The sequence below is a fragment of the Ips typographus genome, linkage group LG5 (assembly GCF_016097725.1).
Source record: "Ips typographus isolate SLU linkage group LG5, UJ_Ityp_2.0, whole genome shotgun sequence".
Classification (NCBI taxonomy): domain Eukaryota; kingdom Metazoa; phylum Arthropoda; class Insecta; order Coleoptera; family Curculionidae; genus Ips; species Ips typographus.
In genome coordinates, this window is record NC_138426.1 from 1855240 (window position 1) to 1874701 (window position 19462).

The 19462-nt window shown below is 32.9% G+C and overlaps 1 protein-coding gene across 1 annotated transcript; it reads left to right on the forward strand.

Moving 5' to 3' along the window:
* Positions 1-893: 893 nt before the first annotated feature.
* LOC145729510 (uncharacterized) lies at positions 894-16286 on the forward strand. Its single transcript, XM_081980295.1, has 4 exons — positions 894-915; positions 9864-9944; positions 12205-12547; positions 14661-16286. The coding sequence occupies exons 1-4, from the start codon at positions 901-903 to the stop codon at positions 15410-15412; spliced, it is 1191 nt and encodes a 396-aa protein (XP_081836421.1). The 5' UTR covers positions 894-900; the 3' UTR covers positions 15413-16286.
* The last annotated feature ends 3176 nt before the right edge of the window (positions 16287-19462 follow it).

A 19462-nucleotide genomic window follows, 5' to 3' on the forward strand; every position in this document is an offset into this window, starting at 1 on the left:
TTAAGTCTATTTCTTTAGAGCAAGTGTAAATTACATCATTGTCTTTGTGGTCGTTAGCCACAGTAGTTTGTAGACTTTAATCATGTACTCTTTTGTTTGTTTGTTTTTTTTTTGTTGACTTCTTTTGACATTGTTCCACACCCTTTGCAAGGGTTTTTAGTACCTAGTTTGTACTGAGCTGAACAAAAAATAAATATCTATCTATCTATCTATACCAATGTTTGGCACATGTGAAATCCACATTATCAGAATTTGCAACAGTAAGCAGCAGACATCATTATACCACAAGACACGGTGAAAACTTATTAGCACAAAGACACAGACTTACCTTAACCGACAAGAGCTACATCAATAACAGCATCAAACTGTACAACTCCCTGCCCAATGAACTAAAAACTTTGCCCTATCCTACATTTAAAACAAAAATAAAACAATTACTTTTAGATCTGTGTACTACTTTTAATTTTATATTAGCTATAGTTACACCATATAGGTAATGTTATAGTTATGCTGTATATTGTGTAATTTGTTAAGTATATGTACCTTTGACATGAAGCATTTATTATTATTATTATTAAAAATCAACCACCATAATATGGATACACATACTCATTAGAAAGCTTATTTTTAGCATGTTTAGCTGTTCACATTCTCTACCAATAAGCATGCTTATTTTACTCCCTACATATTTCATAGTTATAACAGCTACATCAAAAATGAATATGATGTCCCGAACTTCTTATCCCTTTTTGGTACTGAATCTAGTTTTGACAGAAAAAAACGAGAACTGCTGGTATATGAAAATCGAAATTTCACTTGGTGGTATAGTAGGGTGTCCATCAAGATTATAAATAAAAGTAAAGATTTACCAATCTGAATTATTGATTTACCAACTTGAAGATGCAATTTCTTCAGGTAGGTCACCGCATGCTTAAATTACCAACTTTAGATTTTATTTTTATTCGATATGTGTCTAGGTCATTGAGATGGTAAGTAATATGTTTTGATAATAACAAGTTCAAATTTGTGACTCATATTCTAATTATTAGAATAGTTTGTATTGAAATCAAATGATCTTAGAAAAAGAATAGCAGAATAGTGCACATTCTAAGAATTTTTTTTAAACTTTTTTAAAAAAATATCTTACATTCTGGTTTCCACCACTAAAGTAAGTTAGGATCAACCAAACTAGAAAACTCCTTTGTTTCGATAGGATGAACAAAGTTTACGGAAACCAAAAAGTTCAGTAGACAATGTCCAAGTTGGAACCAATCATTTGTTAAAGTAGATTCACATTTTGTTGACCCTGTACAAGGTGAGTCAACGATCATGATTCTGGTGTCATTCACACTTTGATTCTTTAAACAATGATGGGTGAATAGTAATAATATTAGAAGACAGACAGACGAGAAACTCTTTATCTAAAGTATTTTTTTCTTTGTAGTTTTTAATTTTTCTAAAAAAAATTGAATGAATTGAGTATTGAAGTTTTTTTTACTACTTTTTTGAACTTTAATATCTCGGTAACATCAAGAGATAGAAAAGTCAGTTTTGGCTCATTTTGTAGTATTTTTTATCCTTTTTCCAATGGCGTTTTTGTGAAATCTATAAGAGTTCAAATAAAAAAGTTACAATTATTCAAAAATTGAAAAAATTCTATTTTTGTAAAAAGTGCAAATTTGGCAATTTTTTATTTTGCTCCAAGAGGCTTTCAATGCACAGCAAAAGGTATATTTATTCTAAAGAATCTTAAATTAGGCGAAATAAATACAAAAAAAAACACTTTCAAATTTTTAATTTTTCAAAAAATTGAATGAATGGAGTATAAGGAGTTTTTTTTATTACTTTTTTGAACTTAAATATCTCGGTAACAATAAGAGCTAGAAAAGTCAGTTTTAGCTCATTTTGTAGTATTTTTTTTTCTAATGGCGTTTTAGTGAAATCTATAAGAGTTTAAATAAAAAAGTTACAATTATTCAAAAATTGAAAAAATTCTATTTTTGTAAAAATTGCAATTTTAGCAATTTTTTATTTTGCTCCAAGAGGGTTTCAATGCACAGCAAAGCGTATATTTATTCCAAAGAATCTTAAATTAAGCGAAATAAGTACAAAAAAAAAACACTTTCAAATTTTTCATTTTTCAAAAAATTGAATGAATTGAGTATAAGGAGTTTTTTTATTGCTTTTTTGAACTTAAATATCTGGGTAACATTAAGAGCTAGAAAGGTCAGTTTTGGCTCATTTTGTAGTATTTTTTATCCTTTCTCTAATGGCGTTTTTGTGAATTCTATAAGAGTTCAAATGAAAAAGTTGCAATTATTCAAAAATTGAAAAAATTCTATTTTTGCAAAAAGTGCAATTTTGGCAATTTTTTATTTTCACCATTTTTGATCAACAGTTGTCGTTAAAACTTAAATTAGGCAAAATAATTACAAAAAAGCACTTTCAAATTTTTAATTTTTCAAAAAAATTTAAAGAATGGGGGTATTAGGAGTTTTTTATTTACTACTTTTTTGAAAATGCTATTTTTACTAAAAGTGCAATTTTGGCAATTTTTTATTCTGCTCCAGGGGGATTTCAATGCACAACAAAGGGTATATTTATACCAAAGAATCTTAAATTGGGCGAAATAAGTACAAAAAAAAAACTTTTCACATTTTTAATTTTTCAAAAAAATTGAATGAATTTTTTACTATTTTTTGAAATTCAATATCTCGGTAACCTGAAGAGCTAGAGAGGCCAGTTTTGGATCATTTTGTAGTATTTTTTACCCTTTTTCTTAGGACGTTTTGGTGAAATCTATAAGAGTTCAAATAAAAAAGTTACAATTATTCAAAAATTTAAAAAATTCTATTTTTGTAAAAAGTGCAATTTTGGCAATTTTTTATTTTGCTCTTTGGGTTTCAATACACAGCAAAGGGTATATTTATTCCAAAGAATCTTAAATTAGGCGAAATAAGTACAAAAAAAACACTTCCAAATTTTTCATTTTTCAAAAAATTGAATGACTTGAGTATAAGGAGTTTTTTTTACTACTTTTTTGAACTTTAATATCTCGGTAACATTAAGAGCTAGAAAAGTCAGTTTTGGCTCATTTTGTAGTATTTTTTATCCTTTTTCTAATGGCGTTTTTGTGAAGTCTATAAGAGGTCAAATAAAAAAGTTACAATTATTCTAAAATTGAAAAAAATCAATTTTTGCAAAAAGTGCAATTTTTTTATTTTGCTCCAAGAGGGTTTCAATGCACAGCAAAGGGTATATTTATTCCAAAGAATCTTAAATTAGGCAAAATAAGTACAAAAAAACTTTTTAATTTTTCAAAAAAATTGAATGAATTATTTAAAAATTAAAGGAATCTTTTTTTACTATTTTTTGAAATTCAATATCTCGGTAACATGAAGAGCTAGAGAGGTCAGTTTTGGCTCATTTTGTAGTACTCGTAGTTTTAGGAAAATCTATAAGTTCAATTAAAAAAGTTACAATTATTCTAAAATTGAAAAAAATCAATTTTTGCAAAAAGTGCAATTTTTTTATTTTGCTCCAAGAGGGTTTCAATGCACAGCAAAGGGTATATTTATTCCAAAGAATCTTAAATTAGGCAAAATAAGTACAAAAAAACTTTTTAATTTTTCAAAAAAATTGAATGAATTATTTAAAAATTAAAGGAATCTTTTTTTACTATTTTTTGAAATTCAATATCTCGGTAACATGAAGAGCTAGAGAGGTCAGTTTTGGCTCATTTTGTAGTACTCGTAGTTTTAGGAAAATCTATAAGTTCAATTAAAAAAGTTACAATTATTCAAAAATTGAAATGATGCTATTTTTGCAAAAAGTGCTTTTTTTGACCATTTTTCAAGTCCAATGGATAATGCAACAATTGTCGTTAAAACTTAAGATAAACTGCTTAAACTTAAAAACGGTCACGTGAGCTTCAGGATCCGTTTTGACGTTCAAAAAATAGACTTTTTGTTCAATTTAATGAAAATTAATATCTAACACATGCGGAAAGTGTCTTTCCCATCTGCAGTCTTGTGCAGGAAAATACCACTTTCCACACTTTTTAGGTAATAGTATATTACATACTCAGGAGGAAAGTAAAAGCAGGTAATTTTCATCTTTCCACCTGGTTTACACATAAGAAATAACCTTATTACATACCTGGTTGAAAATAATAGTTATTTACCTAACGTGCAGAAAGTGATACTACGGGCAGGCAGTTAAAGGGCGGGAAATACGCATGTGTTACATACAGAATTTTTCCTACGAGTATGAATTTTCATTAAATTGAGCTAAAATGGATAGTAAAATTACCAAAATGAAAGTCTCTGTTTGCAAAGATGATTAAAAGTAGTCTAATCTTAATTGATAAATCAAATACACTGTTTTTGTTTTTTGATTTAAATGTATATTTAAAAAAACTTAAAATGAGTGCGGAAAAGTAACTTTACACTTCGAAACACTTTGAGTTTTACTTTACTTTAATAAAAACTAATCACAAATTCAACGAAATATGTACTATATTCAATTTTGCCCAGCAAAAAATAACACTTCAAAAATCATAATTTATATTAATAATTTAAATCTTACATGAAAAACTAATATGATATCGGTTTTAAATAAAATTTTGACCTAGGACAGACTGAAATATAGTTTGACTTGCTATAATATTGCGGTTTGGCCCATGTCTGTACAATGGATTGTAGAATCTTGTGAAGCTACCGAAGTTCGATTAAGACTGCTGGATCTGGCTGTATTGATAGGGATTTACTGCTTTTGTAGATTTTTGGAGAATATTTTCTGCAATCTTCTTTTTACTAGCGATGGGATCTTCAATGTACGACCCCGCAACTGAGGTCGACTTCCACCCATCGTGTCTCTTAATGTTGGTGATATTGGATCCAGAGTTCGCCAGCATTGTAGCTGAAGATCTACGAAAACAATTTCAGGATCCTAAAGACCCAAGTATACAGCTATTTTGTATTTACTCCTACGCATTGTTTCGTACATTTGCCATCCTTGTATGCTAGGAAGAAGCGGCAATGTGTAGTATTGTCAGTGTATCTTGTATCAGAATCATCATAATTACACACTACAAATTTTCTTATAACATGGGTCTTTGTGTTTGGAATTGTATCAAGACATCATCTTTTTCTTCAACCTTAGGTAAGTTTTATGAGTTCCTTCCTGCGACGTTCCTGCTATCCCGAAAATTGTTGCGACTTTTATCATTCAATATTAGCTTCATTTTTCAACTTCCTCTCTTTTGAGAACCTTTGATTTCTTTGGTCTAAATCCGTCATTGGCTTTCTTCAAGAACGCTTATAGAACTTACTTATGTCTATGTTATGCATGACTTTTAAGATCAGCTTTACCATTGAGTATTTAGACCATAACGTAGAAGGTCTTATTGACGAAACCTCATCATCATCATGTGTCAAAGGCCAATGAATTCTTTGTGGTACCGTTCTCTCGACCTTTCTGGAACTAAGTGACTGCTTGCTTCCGTAGCTTTGTCAATGATTTCTTGAGGAATTTCGTCGTAAAATAAATCCATTTTCAGAATAATAGAACTCTTCTTCTTTTTCTTTCGGTGCCGTGCCTGTCTTCAAGCGTGGGCTATCTCCATGACAATTTGGTTGAATTGGTCTCTATCTGTTGCTACTCGGAATAGTTGTTCTACTCCCAGTCCGGTCAAGTTTCTAATATTTCGCAGCCACGATAGCTTTTTGCGACCTCCATTCATCTTCTGCCTTCAACCTTTCCCTGAATAATCCTGATCTTTCTTATTTTTTGGTGTTCAGGAGTTCTCGATCCCTATTCAGCTGTCCGAGTACTTCTTCATTACTGATATGTGCAGTCCATGGGATCTTGAGGATTCTTCAATAGCACCACATTTCAAACGCTTCTATTTTATTCATGATGTTAACTTTAAGCGTCCATGTCTCACATCTGTACAAAAAATGCTCCATACGTAACAGCGGAGTGTTCTTAACCGTGTCTGAACTGTGAGGTTTCTATTAGTGAGAGTTGGTTTCCATTTGCTGAATGCCCTACGTGCCATTTCAATCCTCGCTCTTACCTCGCACGTTATGTCATTGTTCAGCCAGCTACCCAGATATTTGAAATGTGATACCAGTTCAATATTGTGTCCGTTGATTGTAATCGGTATTGGTTCTATGTTTATTCTGCCCACAGTCATCCATTTCGTTTTCTTGATGTTTATATTAATACCCCATCTTCGACCAGCCTCGTTCACTCTATCCAGTAGCATTTGCAAGTCTTCCATGTTTTCTGCAATGATGGCAGTATCATCTGCGTACCTTACGTTGTTTACAATTTAAAAAAAAAAACATAAGTATCTTCACTCTACACATGTAAAATTGCATGTTTATTATACATTTATTGTAATTTGATCTTGCAATGCGGAAAAGTAACTTTACCACACCCGAGTAGGAAAATAATTGCAATTTTGCAGATGTCAATTTACAGCATAAAAACACGCAATTAAAAGATGTTTTTAATTAATTGACCAACACAATAAAACCAAACACCTTGTGCGTTGATTGGGGTCAAACGACGAGTGATTTACCAAAAATAAAAGGGAAATTTCTTGAAAGATTGAATGGTTTCATAGAAATCGAAACAGATGGTTAGAAATCGGACAAATGTTAGAATGGTGTAAGTTTTATGTTTATAACCCAATCTATTAACATTTGGCAGGCGGATTTAAGGGAGTGTACACTGTACATTCCATATTTAAGGATCGGCACTAATATTTGTCATTACATTTTGATTAATAGCTAGTATATTACATACTCAGGTGGAAAGTGTTTGATTTCTGTCGAGAAATTAGGTAGTTCCTGAACTTTATCTCGAGACAGAAATTAAACTTTCTACCGTGGTTTGTATACTATTTTATTTTCAACCATTTATCAAAATCTCATCGAACTTTTAATAAATCATTTAGTTGAAATATTGATTGCTAATAGTCTGTAACAATAAGGTAGTATAGGTGCACGAGTAGTTATGACTTTAACCATAATAAACGACTGGTGATTTGTTTACAATCTTGACAACGTTATTATTGTGCTGCACCCGGGTGGAAAGTAAAAGCAGGTAATTTTCATCTTTCCACCTACTTTACACATAAGATATAACGTTATTATATACCTGATTGAAAATAAAAGTATTTTTTGGAGTTTTTGTACAAAAAGATACAAAACACTTTAATCTTGCGTTGAAATATTTTTAATTTTGAAATATTGATAAAACTATCTTCTTTTTACGTTTAAAAGTAAAAAAAAAATCAAAGTTTCGGACAATTAAGTTATTGCTATATCAGTGACATCACTAGTGTCAATTTTCAGGTTAAATTTTATAAAACAGTTTTGTATATAAAGTTCTATCTTTAGAATGCAATAAATAATTTAAAAAAAATACCTGTTGATCTTAATTGAAGTAGAAATCACTCAATTAACACTGTTACTCTAACTTAGTAGAAATTTTGTTTCAAGTTACAATCAATGTTGAAAAGTCAAAATATTTAACGACGGTAGAATAATCAGTCAAAAAAACGGTAAATAACGGTAGATCAAAACAAATTCATTCATTTTACATTATTAAACAGGGTGTCTTTTAATAGTTGTAAAAAATCATTGATTCTTGCTATAAACAATATAAAAACCGTACTTCAAAAATACAGATTTTTATTTTTTTTTAATAATAATTGTTAGATCACGTGGTTTTAAATGATATCTTTACTAAACAGTCACGTGACCATTGTCAAAATCATAAATCTCAAAAACACTCTTTATATCGAATACTAAAAAAACTTTAGAGCATAGTTTGACGTTAGTGACAGTTGTCACGTGATTGTAGAACACTATTTAGCTAGACGGTCACGTGACAATTGTCAAAATAACCGTCATAAATCTCAGAAACACCTTTTATATCAAATACTACAAGAAAACGTTTCTAAACACTGATTTTTGCAACTTTAGAGCATAGTTTGACAGTTTTGACGTTAGTGACAGTTGTCACGTGATTGTAGAACACTATTTAGCTAGACGGTCACGTGGAAATTGTCAAAATAACTGTCATAAATCTCAAAAACATGTTTTATATTAAATACTAATAGAAAACGTTTCTAAACCCTGATTTTTGCAACTTTAGAGCATAGTTTGACAGTTTTAACGTTAATAACAGTTGTCACGTGGTTGTAGAACTCTATTTAACTAAACGGTCATGTGGCAATTGTCAAAATAACCGTCATAAATCTCAGAAACACGTTTTATATCAAATACTACAAGAAAACGTTTTAAACCCTGATTTTTGCAACTTTAGAGTATAGTTTGACAGTTTTGACGTTAGTGACAGTTGTCACGTGATTGTAGAACACTATTTAGCTAGACGGTCACGTGGAAATTGTCAAAATAACTGTCATAAATCTCAAAAACATGTTTTATATTAAATACTAATAGAAAACGTTTCTAAACCCTGATTTTTGCAACTTTAGAGCATAGTTTGACAGTTTTAACGTTAATAACAGTTGTCACGTGGTTGTAGAACTCTATTTAACTAAACGGTCATGTGGCAATTGTCAAAATAACCGTCATAAATCTCAGAAACACGTTTTATATCAAATACTGCAAAAAAACGTTTCTAAACCCTGCTGTTTGCAATTTTAGAGCATAGTTTGACAGTTTTGACGATAATAACAGTTATCACGTAATTGTAGTACACTATTTAGCTAGACGGTCACGTGACAATTGTCAAAATAATCATCATAAATCTCAGAAACACGTTTTACATCAAATACTACAAGAAAACGTTTCTAAACACTGATTTTTGTAACTTTAGAGCATAGTTTGACAGTTTTGACGTTAGTGACAGTTGTCACGTGATTGTAGAACTCTATTTAGCTGGACGGTCATATAACAATTGTCAAAATAACCGTCCTAACCTAAATCTCAAAAACACGTTTTATATCAAATACTAAAAGAAAATGTTTCTAAACCCTCATTTTTGCAACTTCAGAGCATATTTTGACAGCTTTGACGTTAGTGACAGTTGTCACGTGATTGTAGAACACTATTTAGCTAGACGGTCACGTGTCAATTGTCAAAATAACCGTCATAAATCTCAAAAACACGTTCTATATCTAATACTAAAAGAAAACGTTTCTAAACCCTGATTTTTGCAACTTTAGAGCATAGTTTGACAGTTTTGACGTTAGTGACAGTTGTCACGTGATTGTAGAACTCTATTTAGCTAGTAGGTCACGTGACAATTGTCAAAATAACTGTCATAAATTTCGAAAACACGTTTTATATCAAATACTACAAGAAAACGTTTCTAAACCCAGATTTTGGCAACTTTAGAGCATAGTTTGACCGTATTGACGTTAATAACAGTTGTCACGTGATTCTAGAACACTATTTAGTCAGACTGTCACGTGACAATTGTCAAAATAACCATCATAGATCTCAGAAACACGTTTTATATCAAATACTAAAAGAAAACGTTTCTAAACCCTGATTTTGCAACTTTAGAGCATAGTTTGACAGTTTTGAAGTTAGTGACAGTTGTCACGTGATTGTAGAACACTATTTAGCTGGACGGTCACGTGACAATTGTCAAAATAACCGTCATAAATTTCAAAAAATCGTATTGTTTCGAAAACTGTGTTAAAATGTGATTCTTGCAAATTCTAGTCATATTTTGACATTAGTGACAGACATCACGTGGTTTTAGAGGATAATTTGGAGTAAGAAATATCTTTCGTATTTATTAAAGTAATTAGATCTTCTGTTGCAAAAGATAACATAAAATTGTTGTTAATATTTGACTTTATAATATTTCAGATATCAGCTTTACTGCTTACTCTAATTGCTGTTGCACATACCTATGGAACGATAATTCACCAATATGCACCCGAATACGATGTAAGTATTTTTGACATTATTGCTACATTGCGTTCAAAAAAGGCCAAGTGAGATTCAGAAAAGGTCAAACGTACTAAACTTGGCCAATTTTCCTTCCTTCCGAACAGCAGGGGCCTAATTCTTGAAAGCAGGGAACGGAAATCTCAGGAGAAGTGTCGATAGAATGTGACAGAAGAAGCTGACAATAACGGGCTTCTGTCACATTCTATAGGTCTTTCTCTTGATAACTCTCTTCCCTCGTTTCAAGAATACGCACCCAGGAGTATGTAATCAGACCAGGTTACCAGTTTGGATTCCGCTCCTACAGGTTCCATAACATTTGGCTTGTCGACGACTTCTCCCAAACTTGTTTTTTCCTCGAACTAAGTCGATGATGATGTGTGATCAATATTTTCTGTTTCCGGACTGCTTCACTTTTTAAAAGCACTCTTCTGCAGGGCGCTTCAATTTCAGCCATTTTAAGCCGCTTGCAGCCTTCCTGACAAGAATTTGCCTCCATGGCTCTGGACAAGTCATTTCTTTGCAATGTAGCCTGTTTGACCATCTTCACACTAAACTCGTCTCCATTAGTCTTGATGACCCTATTCTCCAAATCCAAATGGAATTTATGTTACTTCATAAGGCTACGAGAACCAAATGATTCAATTCACACTGTCCATTTAGCTTCATGGATTCCCAATACCAGAATTGTATCACCCCCGGATGTTTCCAATCTAAATTTTGTTCCAGTATCATTAATTCTGCCTTCAAAATATCTCGTATTACTGTGTTGAAGCAAGCATTTGGCAACTTTTTTCGCAAACCTTGCCTTTCACTACTAAGCTGGTATTGTTCTGCTGAAGACGAGCTACCTTTAATAACTGTAGGTGATTAAGTAGTTTGATGAACATTGGCTAGGCTTTCTCTTCCATAATTCACCATTCCTTTTGGTTTGGGGGTTTGTCATGTCCTTCTTCAACGCAGTTCCAGCATTGCAAAAATCGTGTTCCTTTGGTAATTTTGATTGTTCTCTTTTCCCATCTTTCCTGGTTCTCTATTCTTCTCTTCATCTATATGCCCATTCTCTCCACAGATCCAACATTCAAAAGAACGAGAAAATCGCATTATATTGCTTCACATTACCACATTTCTATCAGCTCCTTTCGTAGGGTTTCTAAGTGGGGTTTTCAATTAAACGATTCCAGACTGATTGGGTTCCTGAATGGCCTGGGCTTGAATATCGTTTTCTGTGCTCTATGCTCTCGTGACATTTGTTTTACCGTCTCAAACTCTAAAGCGTAAGCTAGGCATCTAGCTAGGCGTAAAGCTTGATCTGCGTCACAGTCCTTCAACCCGCCTACAAAAACTCAAACTGCCATTCTCTCATGTCTTGGAATGCAGTTAAGCCAGACAAACTAATCGGGCAATGTCAGTTTCGTACTGCTTCAGGGTGTTTTGGCTTCTCTGCCTTCTGGTTGATAACTGTGTCTCGTAAACTTGGTTTAAGTGCTTGTTTCCAAACCTCTCTTTTCTAGTGGCTTTCATCTAGAATCTGCAAAACCTTCAGGGCTTCCTTCCTAAGTGATAAAACCAATGCTGTTGCTTTGTCACTAGTGTCCAATTAACAGCCTCAAACTACTTCTTGTAAATGTGCCAGGAGGTCTTATCATCTGGAGGTTTAATGTTGGAACAGGCATTTGAGTTGGCTTCAGTGACATTTCTTGTAGTTTATCAACTTACCTCTGTAAGTTCTGCACAGTTTCTTCGACCTCCCTCTTCCAAAGTTTCCATCCGGTCTTCCATTTCGCTTTTCAGTTCACCAATCACACAATTTGACTGGTCCTTTATTTTTATGTCATCTAACTTACTGTTCCGGCTTGATTTCATTTCGTCAAACTTGCGGTCTTGCTTACATCTCTTCAACCAGGTCTCGACTTGATTGGTTCGCTTTCATTTCCTGAATCATCTTCATGAGTTGTTAATCAATCAAGTTGTAAGTCAATCTCCACAAAATCTTTATTTAGTAGCTAAAGACTGCCCAACATGTTTCGAGTTTATGAACATCCTCAGGGGACCAAATTATCTCGTATTGTCAGAACTCGAAGACTCATGAGGTTACCAACTTTTACACTTTAGTAATGCGACTTTTTCGTTTCGTGATCACCCTTTTTATAGAGATTCCTAAGAAAAATAAATCGGTGACTAAAAAACTGTTGTACCAACTGAATAACATTTTGCAATTGTTATAGCATCCAAATGTTTGACTACAAATTATTTACAGAAACCAACAGACTACAGCTTTAGTTATGGAGTGAAAGATCAACACACTGGGGACTTCAAACATCAATGGGAGAAAAAGGAAGGAGACACAATTAAAGGACAATATTCATTAGTTGAACCGGATGGATCAGTTCGAGTGGTAGACTACACCGCAAGCGCAAAGTCCGGATTCAATGCAGTTATCAAAAAGAGTGCTCCGCTACGTCATATAACCCAAGAACAAAAGCACGAAGTGCCCATCAGTCATAATAACGTTCAGCTAATACCTGCTGAGTCAATCCCGTATTCTAATAGCGAAAAGGAACCACAGTATCAGTACGAGTATTTAGAACAAAATGATGATGGTAAGTAAATACTTGACAGTTGTCACGTGATTGTAGAACACTATTTAGCTAGACGGTCACGTGATTGTCATAATAATTGTCATAATTCTCAGAAACACGTTTTATATCAAATACTGCAAGAAAACGTTACTAAATCCTGATTTTTGCAACTTTAGAGCATAGTTTGACAGTTTTGACGTTAGTGACGTTTGTCACGTGATTGTAGAATACTATTTAGCTAAACGGTCACGTGATAATTGTCAAAATAACTGTAATAATTCTTAGAAACACGTTTTATATCAAATATTGGAAGAAAACGTTTTTGAATCCTGATTTTTGCAACTTTAGAGCATGGTTTGACTGTTTTGACGTTTTTGACAGTTTTCACGTGATTTCAAAAGACTATCTTAGTTAGACTATGAAGTGACAATTGTCAAAATAACTGTCATGAATCTCAGATACATGTTTTATATAAAATACTGCAAGAAAACGTTACTAAATCCTGATTTTTGCAACTTTAGAGCATGGTTTGATAGTTTTGACTTTAGTGACAGTTGTCACGTGATTGTAGAACCCTCGTTAGCTGAACGGTCACGTGATAATTGTCAAAATAACTGTCATAATTTTTAGAAATAGGTTTTTTGTCAAATACTACAAGAAAACATTTCTAAATCCTGATTTTTGCAACTTTAGAGCATGGTTTGACAGTTTTGACGTTAGTGACAGTTGTCACGTGATTGTAGAATACTATTTAGCTAGACGGTCACGTGACAATTGTCAAAATAACTGTCATAAATTTCAGAAACACGTTTTATATCAAATACTGCCAAAAAACGTTACAAAATCCTGATTTTTGCAACTTTAGAGCATGGTTTGACAGTTTTGACGTTAGTGATAGTTGTCACGTGATTGTAGAACCCTCGTTAGCTAAACGGTCACGTGATAATTGTCAAAATAACTGTCATAATTCTTAGTAACACGTTTTTTGTCAAATACTACAAGAAAACATTTCTAAATCCTGATTTTTGCAACTTTAGAGCATGGTTTGACAGTTTTGACGTTAGTGACAGTTGTCACGTGATTGTAGAACACTATTTAGATAGACGGTCACGTGATAATTGTCAAAATAACGGTCATAATTCTCAGAAACACGTTTTATATCAAATACTGCCAGAAAACGTTTCTAAACACTGATTTTTGCAACTTTAGAGCATGGTTTGACAGTTTTGACGTTAGTGACAGTTGTCACATTATTGTAGAACACTATTTAGCTAGACGCTCACGTGACAATTGTCAAAATATCTGTCATAAATCTTAGAAACACGTTTTATATCAAATACTGCAAGAAAACCTTTCCAAACACTGATTTTTGCAACTTTAGAACACGGTTTGACAGTTTTGACGTTAGTGACAGTTGTCAGGTGATTGTAGAACACTATTTAGCTAGATGGTCACGTAAAAATTGTCAAAATAACTGTCATAAATCTCAGAAACACGTTTTATATCAAATACTGCAAGAAAACGTTTCTAAACCCTGATTTTTGCAACTTTAGAGCATGGTTTGACTGTTTTGACGTTAGTGGCAGTTTTCACGTGATTTCAAAAGACTATTTAGTTAGACTACGAAGTGACAATTGTCAAAATAACTGTTAAATCTCAGAAAATCGTCTTGTTTCGAAAATTGTTAAAATGTAATTCTTGCAAATTCTAGTAATATTTTGACAATCCTGACAATAGTGACAGACATCACGTGGTTTTAGAGAATAATTTGGAGTAAGAGAATGACTGTTTTAAGCGCATTTTTTAAATCCTTATTAAATTTCCTATTTAATGAACTGAAAAATTATATAAAAAGTTTTCCAACCAACTTTAGTAAAAACCGTAGATTATGTACAAAAAACAGGAGAACGGTAGAATAACTACAACAACGGTAGATATACCGTTTTAACGGACTATGTGTGACGGCACGGTGTTTTATTTTCAATCGTTGTAAATACTTATGTCACAGTCGTAGAAAAAGTAGAGTAGTGTCGCAAAACTTCATGTTCGTGTGTAACAGTTATCATTACATGCTCGTTGAATAACGTACTATGGTAGACGTCTTCATTGTAACTATATCTAATTATTATTACAGGGCAACTGGAAAAAGCCCATGAAGATGAAGAAGAAACTTTACAGGAGTACGACTATCAACAACAAGACAAGTCTGAAGATATTGCTGCAGCCGAAGAGTCGCAGAAAGTGCTTTTAACCACAAACTACAAAATCTCCAAGCCAGTTCTCAATATAAAAGAAGAATACGAACGCGTAAAGTATTTGGAAAATCTTCCTGTCGAACTGGACTTTTTGCAGAAAAATCCTTTAGAAAAAATTGTTCCAGAAGAAATCCAAGTTATTAAACCAGTTGAAATTAGTTTAATAGACAATCATAATACCAAAGTGAAAGTGGACAATTCCGTCCATAATCGACCAGCGAAACGTCAGCAAAAACCTGTAGTACCATACAAACCAGAGAAGGTTTTACCAAACAATCGCCCTAAACCGACAGAACCTACCATCAAAACTGTACCTAAAAATGTTGTGGTTGAATCAGGATTTAAACCAATGAGACCACTTAATTCACACAATGTTGTAAGGAACTCTTATCAACCTCAGAACACTCCAGGACTGAAACACTTTTCTACCACATTGGATAACAATAAGAGATACAACAACAACAACAACAATCAGAAAAAAGTTAATTATGAATACAATTACTTGCCTATAGGTCGGAAAGGTTTTGGTGCAAGAGACAGGCCAAGAACAGAACTCACTAGACTGTACCGAAGTGCTAACAAAGATGGTTACACTAGGTATGCAAAACGAATTCGTCTTGACGGAGTTTAAGCTTGATCTTCCGTAAGAAGACATACTGAAGCTCTGAAATTTTGGTTTTCTTATTAAAGCCATCTAGGCTCGAAATGCTCTATGAGAACAAAAACTAGCGACAATCAATAGATAAGCATTATTATAGTCATTTATGTCTTAAGTTTTATGTCCATTTCCCCCACATTGGCTAAGTAGAGTTTAAGGACAGTTTAGACTGTATTATTTTGCATCTGATCTGTCACATTCAAACCTCAACTTGGATACAGGCATTAGTGAGTTACATGTGCAATATTATTATTATGTACCTCTAGTTTAATTTATCTTTTAGGTTAGTGTATTCAAGTTAAGAAGGAGTAATAGTTTTGGAACTTTTTAACCAAACACTTACCACAGAAATCAATTTAATGGTAACTTAACCAGTATTAATGTCCGTTTCTCCAGCATTGGCTAAGTTGAGTTTAAGTACAGCTTGGATGAGTTTAGTTTAGACTGTGTAATTTTGCACCTGATCGGTCACATTCAAACTTCAACTTAGCCTTAAATTGTACTTAAAATCGACTTGGAAGTGTTAGTTTCAAATATCCAACTTAAGTTGTGTCCCGACATATTTATCTTGATTTTACTTTTTTTTTAAAGCCATTTTGTTTGCCATGGTAATGTTAATTATTATTATAAATTATTGTTAGACAATTTCCTTCTTCAACAATTAAATTTAACTAAAAAACACTTTTCTTCTAACACCACAGTCATTATGAAACAATTTAAATTGAATTACATTTACGCATATTTATAAGTAATTTATTGTTGTAGTGTGACTGGTTATTGCAATTACCTGTTTTATAGTATGTTTATTAGGTATTATTAAGTTGAAAGTATTTAAATATAAGTGTTAAAGCAATGTTTTGGTTGTTTTATTACTGGAAAAGCACTTCTTGAATATGTTCGAAGGCAATATACAGGGTAAATCAGATTATACATACTAACAGAGGAACTTATTAGACAGTGTGTCCAAGTCGGACACTATGTCATATTAAAGGCGCATTTTTTGAGGAGACAATTTCTTGTACAGGGTGTCCCAAAATTGAGATATGACCTTCGTGTTGAGATTTTGAAATGATAACTCCCATTTTTTGTTGCATTTATGGATTCTACGTAAAGTTTTGGGTATTTTTCAGAATGTTTTCGTTGAAACTGTTTTCGAGAAAATAACGGTTGAAAAATGTTTTATTGAAAATAGTGTTCAACTATAATAAAACACAGTAATTAACAAATTAAATTATAAAAAAATAAAAATACCTAATAATTTTTTCATGCACTTATTCCAAAAATTGCCCTTAACTTGCTTATTTGACAGTTGACGAACAAGAGTGATTGAAAATAAAAAATAGCTCAGATCGTAATAAGCTTTCCAAAAATATTCCTATTTAAGTTGATAGGAGGTACCATTTGGCCGCTAGAGGGCGTCAAAGTCAAGCTTCACAAACCTTCAAACTAATTTAACCCCTTTGCTTTAACCTAACATAACTCAATTATTTTAATAGTTCCGACAAAATGTCACTTAAGGTAAAATCGAGTACAGACCAAAGGCTTTTCAACGGTGTATTCAAAAAAGGTCATTGGTGTGATAGTTTAAACGCTAGAGGGCGTCAAATTCAAGCTTTTTGACAATTTTGCATTTAACACGTTTTTGAGATAATTCCCGGAAACTAAAAACTGTTTTTCACACAGTTTTCAGAAACACGTTTTATATCAAATACTGCAAGAAAAACGTTTCTAAATCCTGATTTTTGCAACTTTTGAGCATGGTTTGACAATTTTGACGTTAGTGACAGTTGTCGCGTGATTGTAGAACACCATTTAGTTAGATGGTCACGTGACAATTGGCACAAAGGTCAGAAACACGTTTTATATCAAATACTGCAAGAAAACGTTTCTAAACCCTGATTTTTGCAACTTTAAAGCATGGTTTAACAGTTTTGACGTTAGTGACAGTTGTCACGTGATTTTAGAACACTATTTAGCTAGACGGTCACGTGATAATTGTCAAAATAACTGTCATAATTCTCAGAAACACGTTTTATATCAAATACTGCAAGAAGGCGTTTCTAAACCCTGATTTTTGCAACTTTTGAACATGGTTGACAGTTTTGACGTTGGTGACCGTTGTCACATGATTGTAGAACACTATTTAGTTAGACGGTAACGTGACAATTAGCAAAATAACTGTCATAAATCTCAGAAACACGTTTTATATCAAATACTGCAAGAATACGTTTCTAAATCCTGATTTTTGCAAGTTTTGAGCATGGTTTGACAGTATTGACGTTAGTGACAGTTGTCACGGGATTGTAGAACACCATTTAGAAGACGGTCACGTGACAATTGTCAAAATAACTGCCATAATTCTCAGAAACACGTTTTATATCAAATACTGCAAGAAAACGTTTCTGAACCGTGATTTTTGCAACTTTTGAGCATGGTTTGACAGTTTTGACGTTAGTGACAGTTGTAACGTGATTGTGGAACACTACTTAGCTAGACGGTAACGTGATAATTGTCAAAATAACTGTCATAGTTCTCAGAAACACGTTTTATATAAAATACTGCAAGAAAACGTTTTTGAATCCTGATTTTTGCAACTTTATAGCATGGTTTGACAGTTTTGACGTTAGTGACAGTTGTCACGTGATTGTGGAACACTACTTAGCTAGACGGTAACGTGATAATTGTCAAAATAACTGTCATAGTTCTCAGAAACACGTTTTATATAAAATACTGCAAGAAAACGTTTTTAAATCCTGATTTTTGCAACTTTAGAGCATGGTTTGACAGTTTTGACGTTAGTGACAGTTGTCACGTGATTGTAGAACACCATTTAGTTAGATGGTCACCTGACAATTGGCACAAAGATCAGAAACACGTTTTATATCAAATACTGCAAGAAGACGTTTCTCAACCGTGATTTTTGCAACTTTTGAGCATAGTTTGACAGTTTTGACGTTAGTGACAGTTGTCACGTGATTGTAGAACACTATTTAGCTAGACGGTAACGTGATAATTGTCAAAATAACTGTCATAGTTCTCAGAAACACGTTTTATATCAAATACTTCCAGAAAACGTTATTAAATCCTGATTTTTGCAACTTTAGAGCATGGTTTGACAGTTTTGACGTTAGTCACAGTTGTCACGTGATTGTAGAACACTATTTAGTTAGACGGTCACGTGACAATTGTCAAAATAACTGTCATAATTCTCAGAAACACGTTTTATATCAAATACTGCAAGAAGACGTTTCTAAATCCTGATTTTTGCAAATTTAGAGCATGGTTTGACAGTTTTGACGTTAGTGACAGTTATCACGTGATTTCAGAGGACTATTTAGCTAGATTATGAAGTGACAATTGTCAAAATAACTGTCATGAATCTCAGAAAATCGTCTTGTTTCGAAAACTGTTAAAATGTAATTCTTGCAAGTTCTAGTAAAATGTTGACAACTCTGACAATAGTGACAGACATCATGTGGTTTTAGAGGATAATTTGGAGTAAGAAAATGACTGTTTTAAGCGCATTTTTAGAATCCGTTTTAAATTTCCTATTCAATAAACTGAAAAGTATATGAACAGTTTCACAACCAGCATAATGGCAATAACGTAATTAAAAACGCTAGATTATATACAAAAAAACAGGAGAACGGTAGAAGAACTACAAAAACGGTAGATATACCGTTTTAACGGTAGACCTGGCAACATTGTGAAAGAGGAAGATATTACACATACCTTGGCACAACCATTAATGGTGCATTAATGAAAATAATGCCATCTCCCAAGAACTACGAATCAGAATCGAACAGTCCAGAAGCACATTTTTAGAGATCTAAACCTTCAGTTAAAAATACAACTGATGAGATACTATCTGTATTATACTATAGGATAGAGGCTCTAAAGGAGAGGCTCTAAAGGAGAGAACTCTAAAGGAAATTGACATGAGGAGACTGGAAGAGTTTAAAATGTGGACAAAGCTGAGAATACTGGGGATTTCCTGGCTAGAGACAGAGAGTAACCAACAAA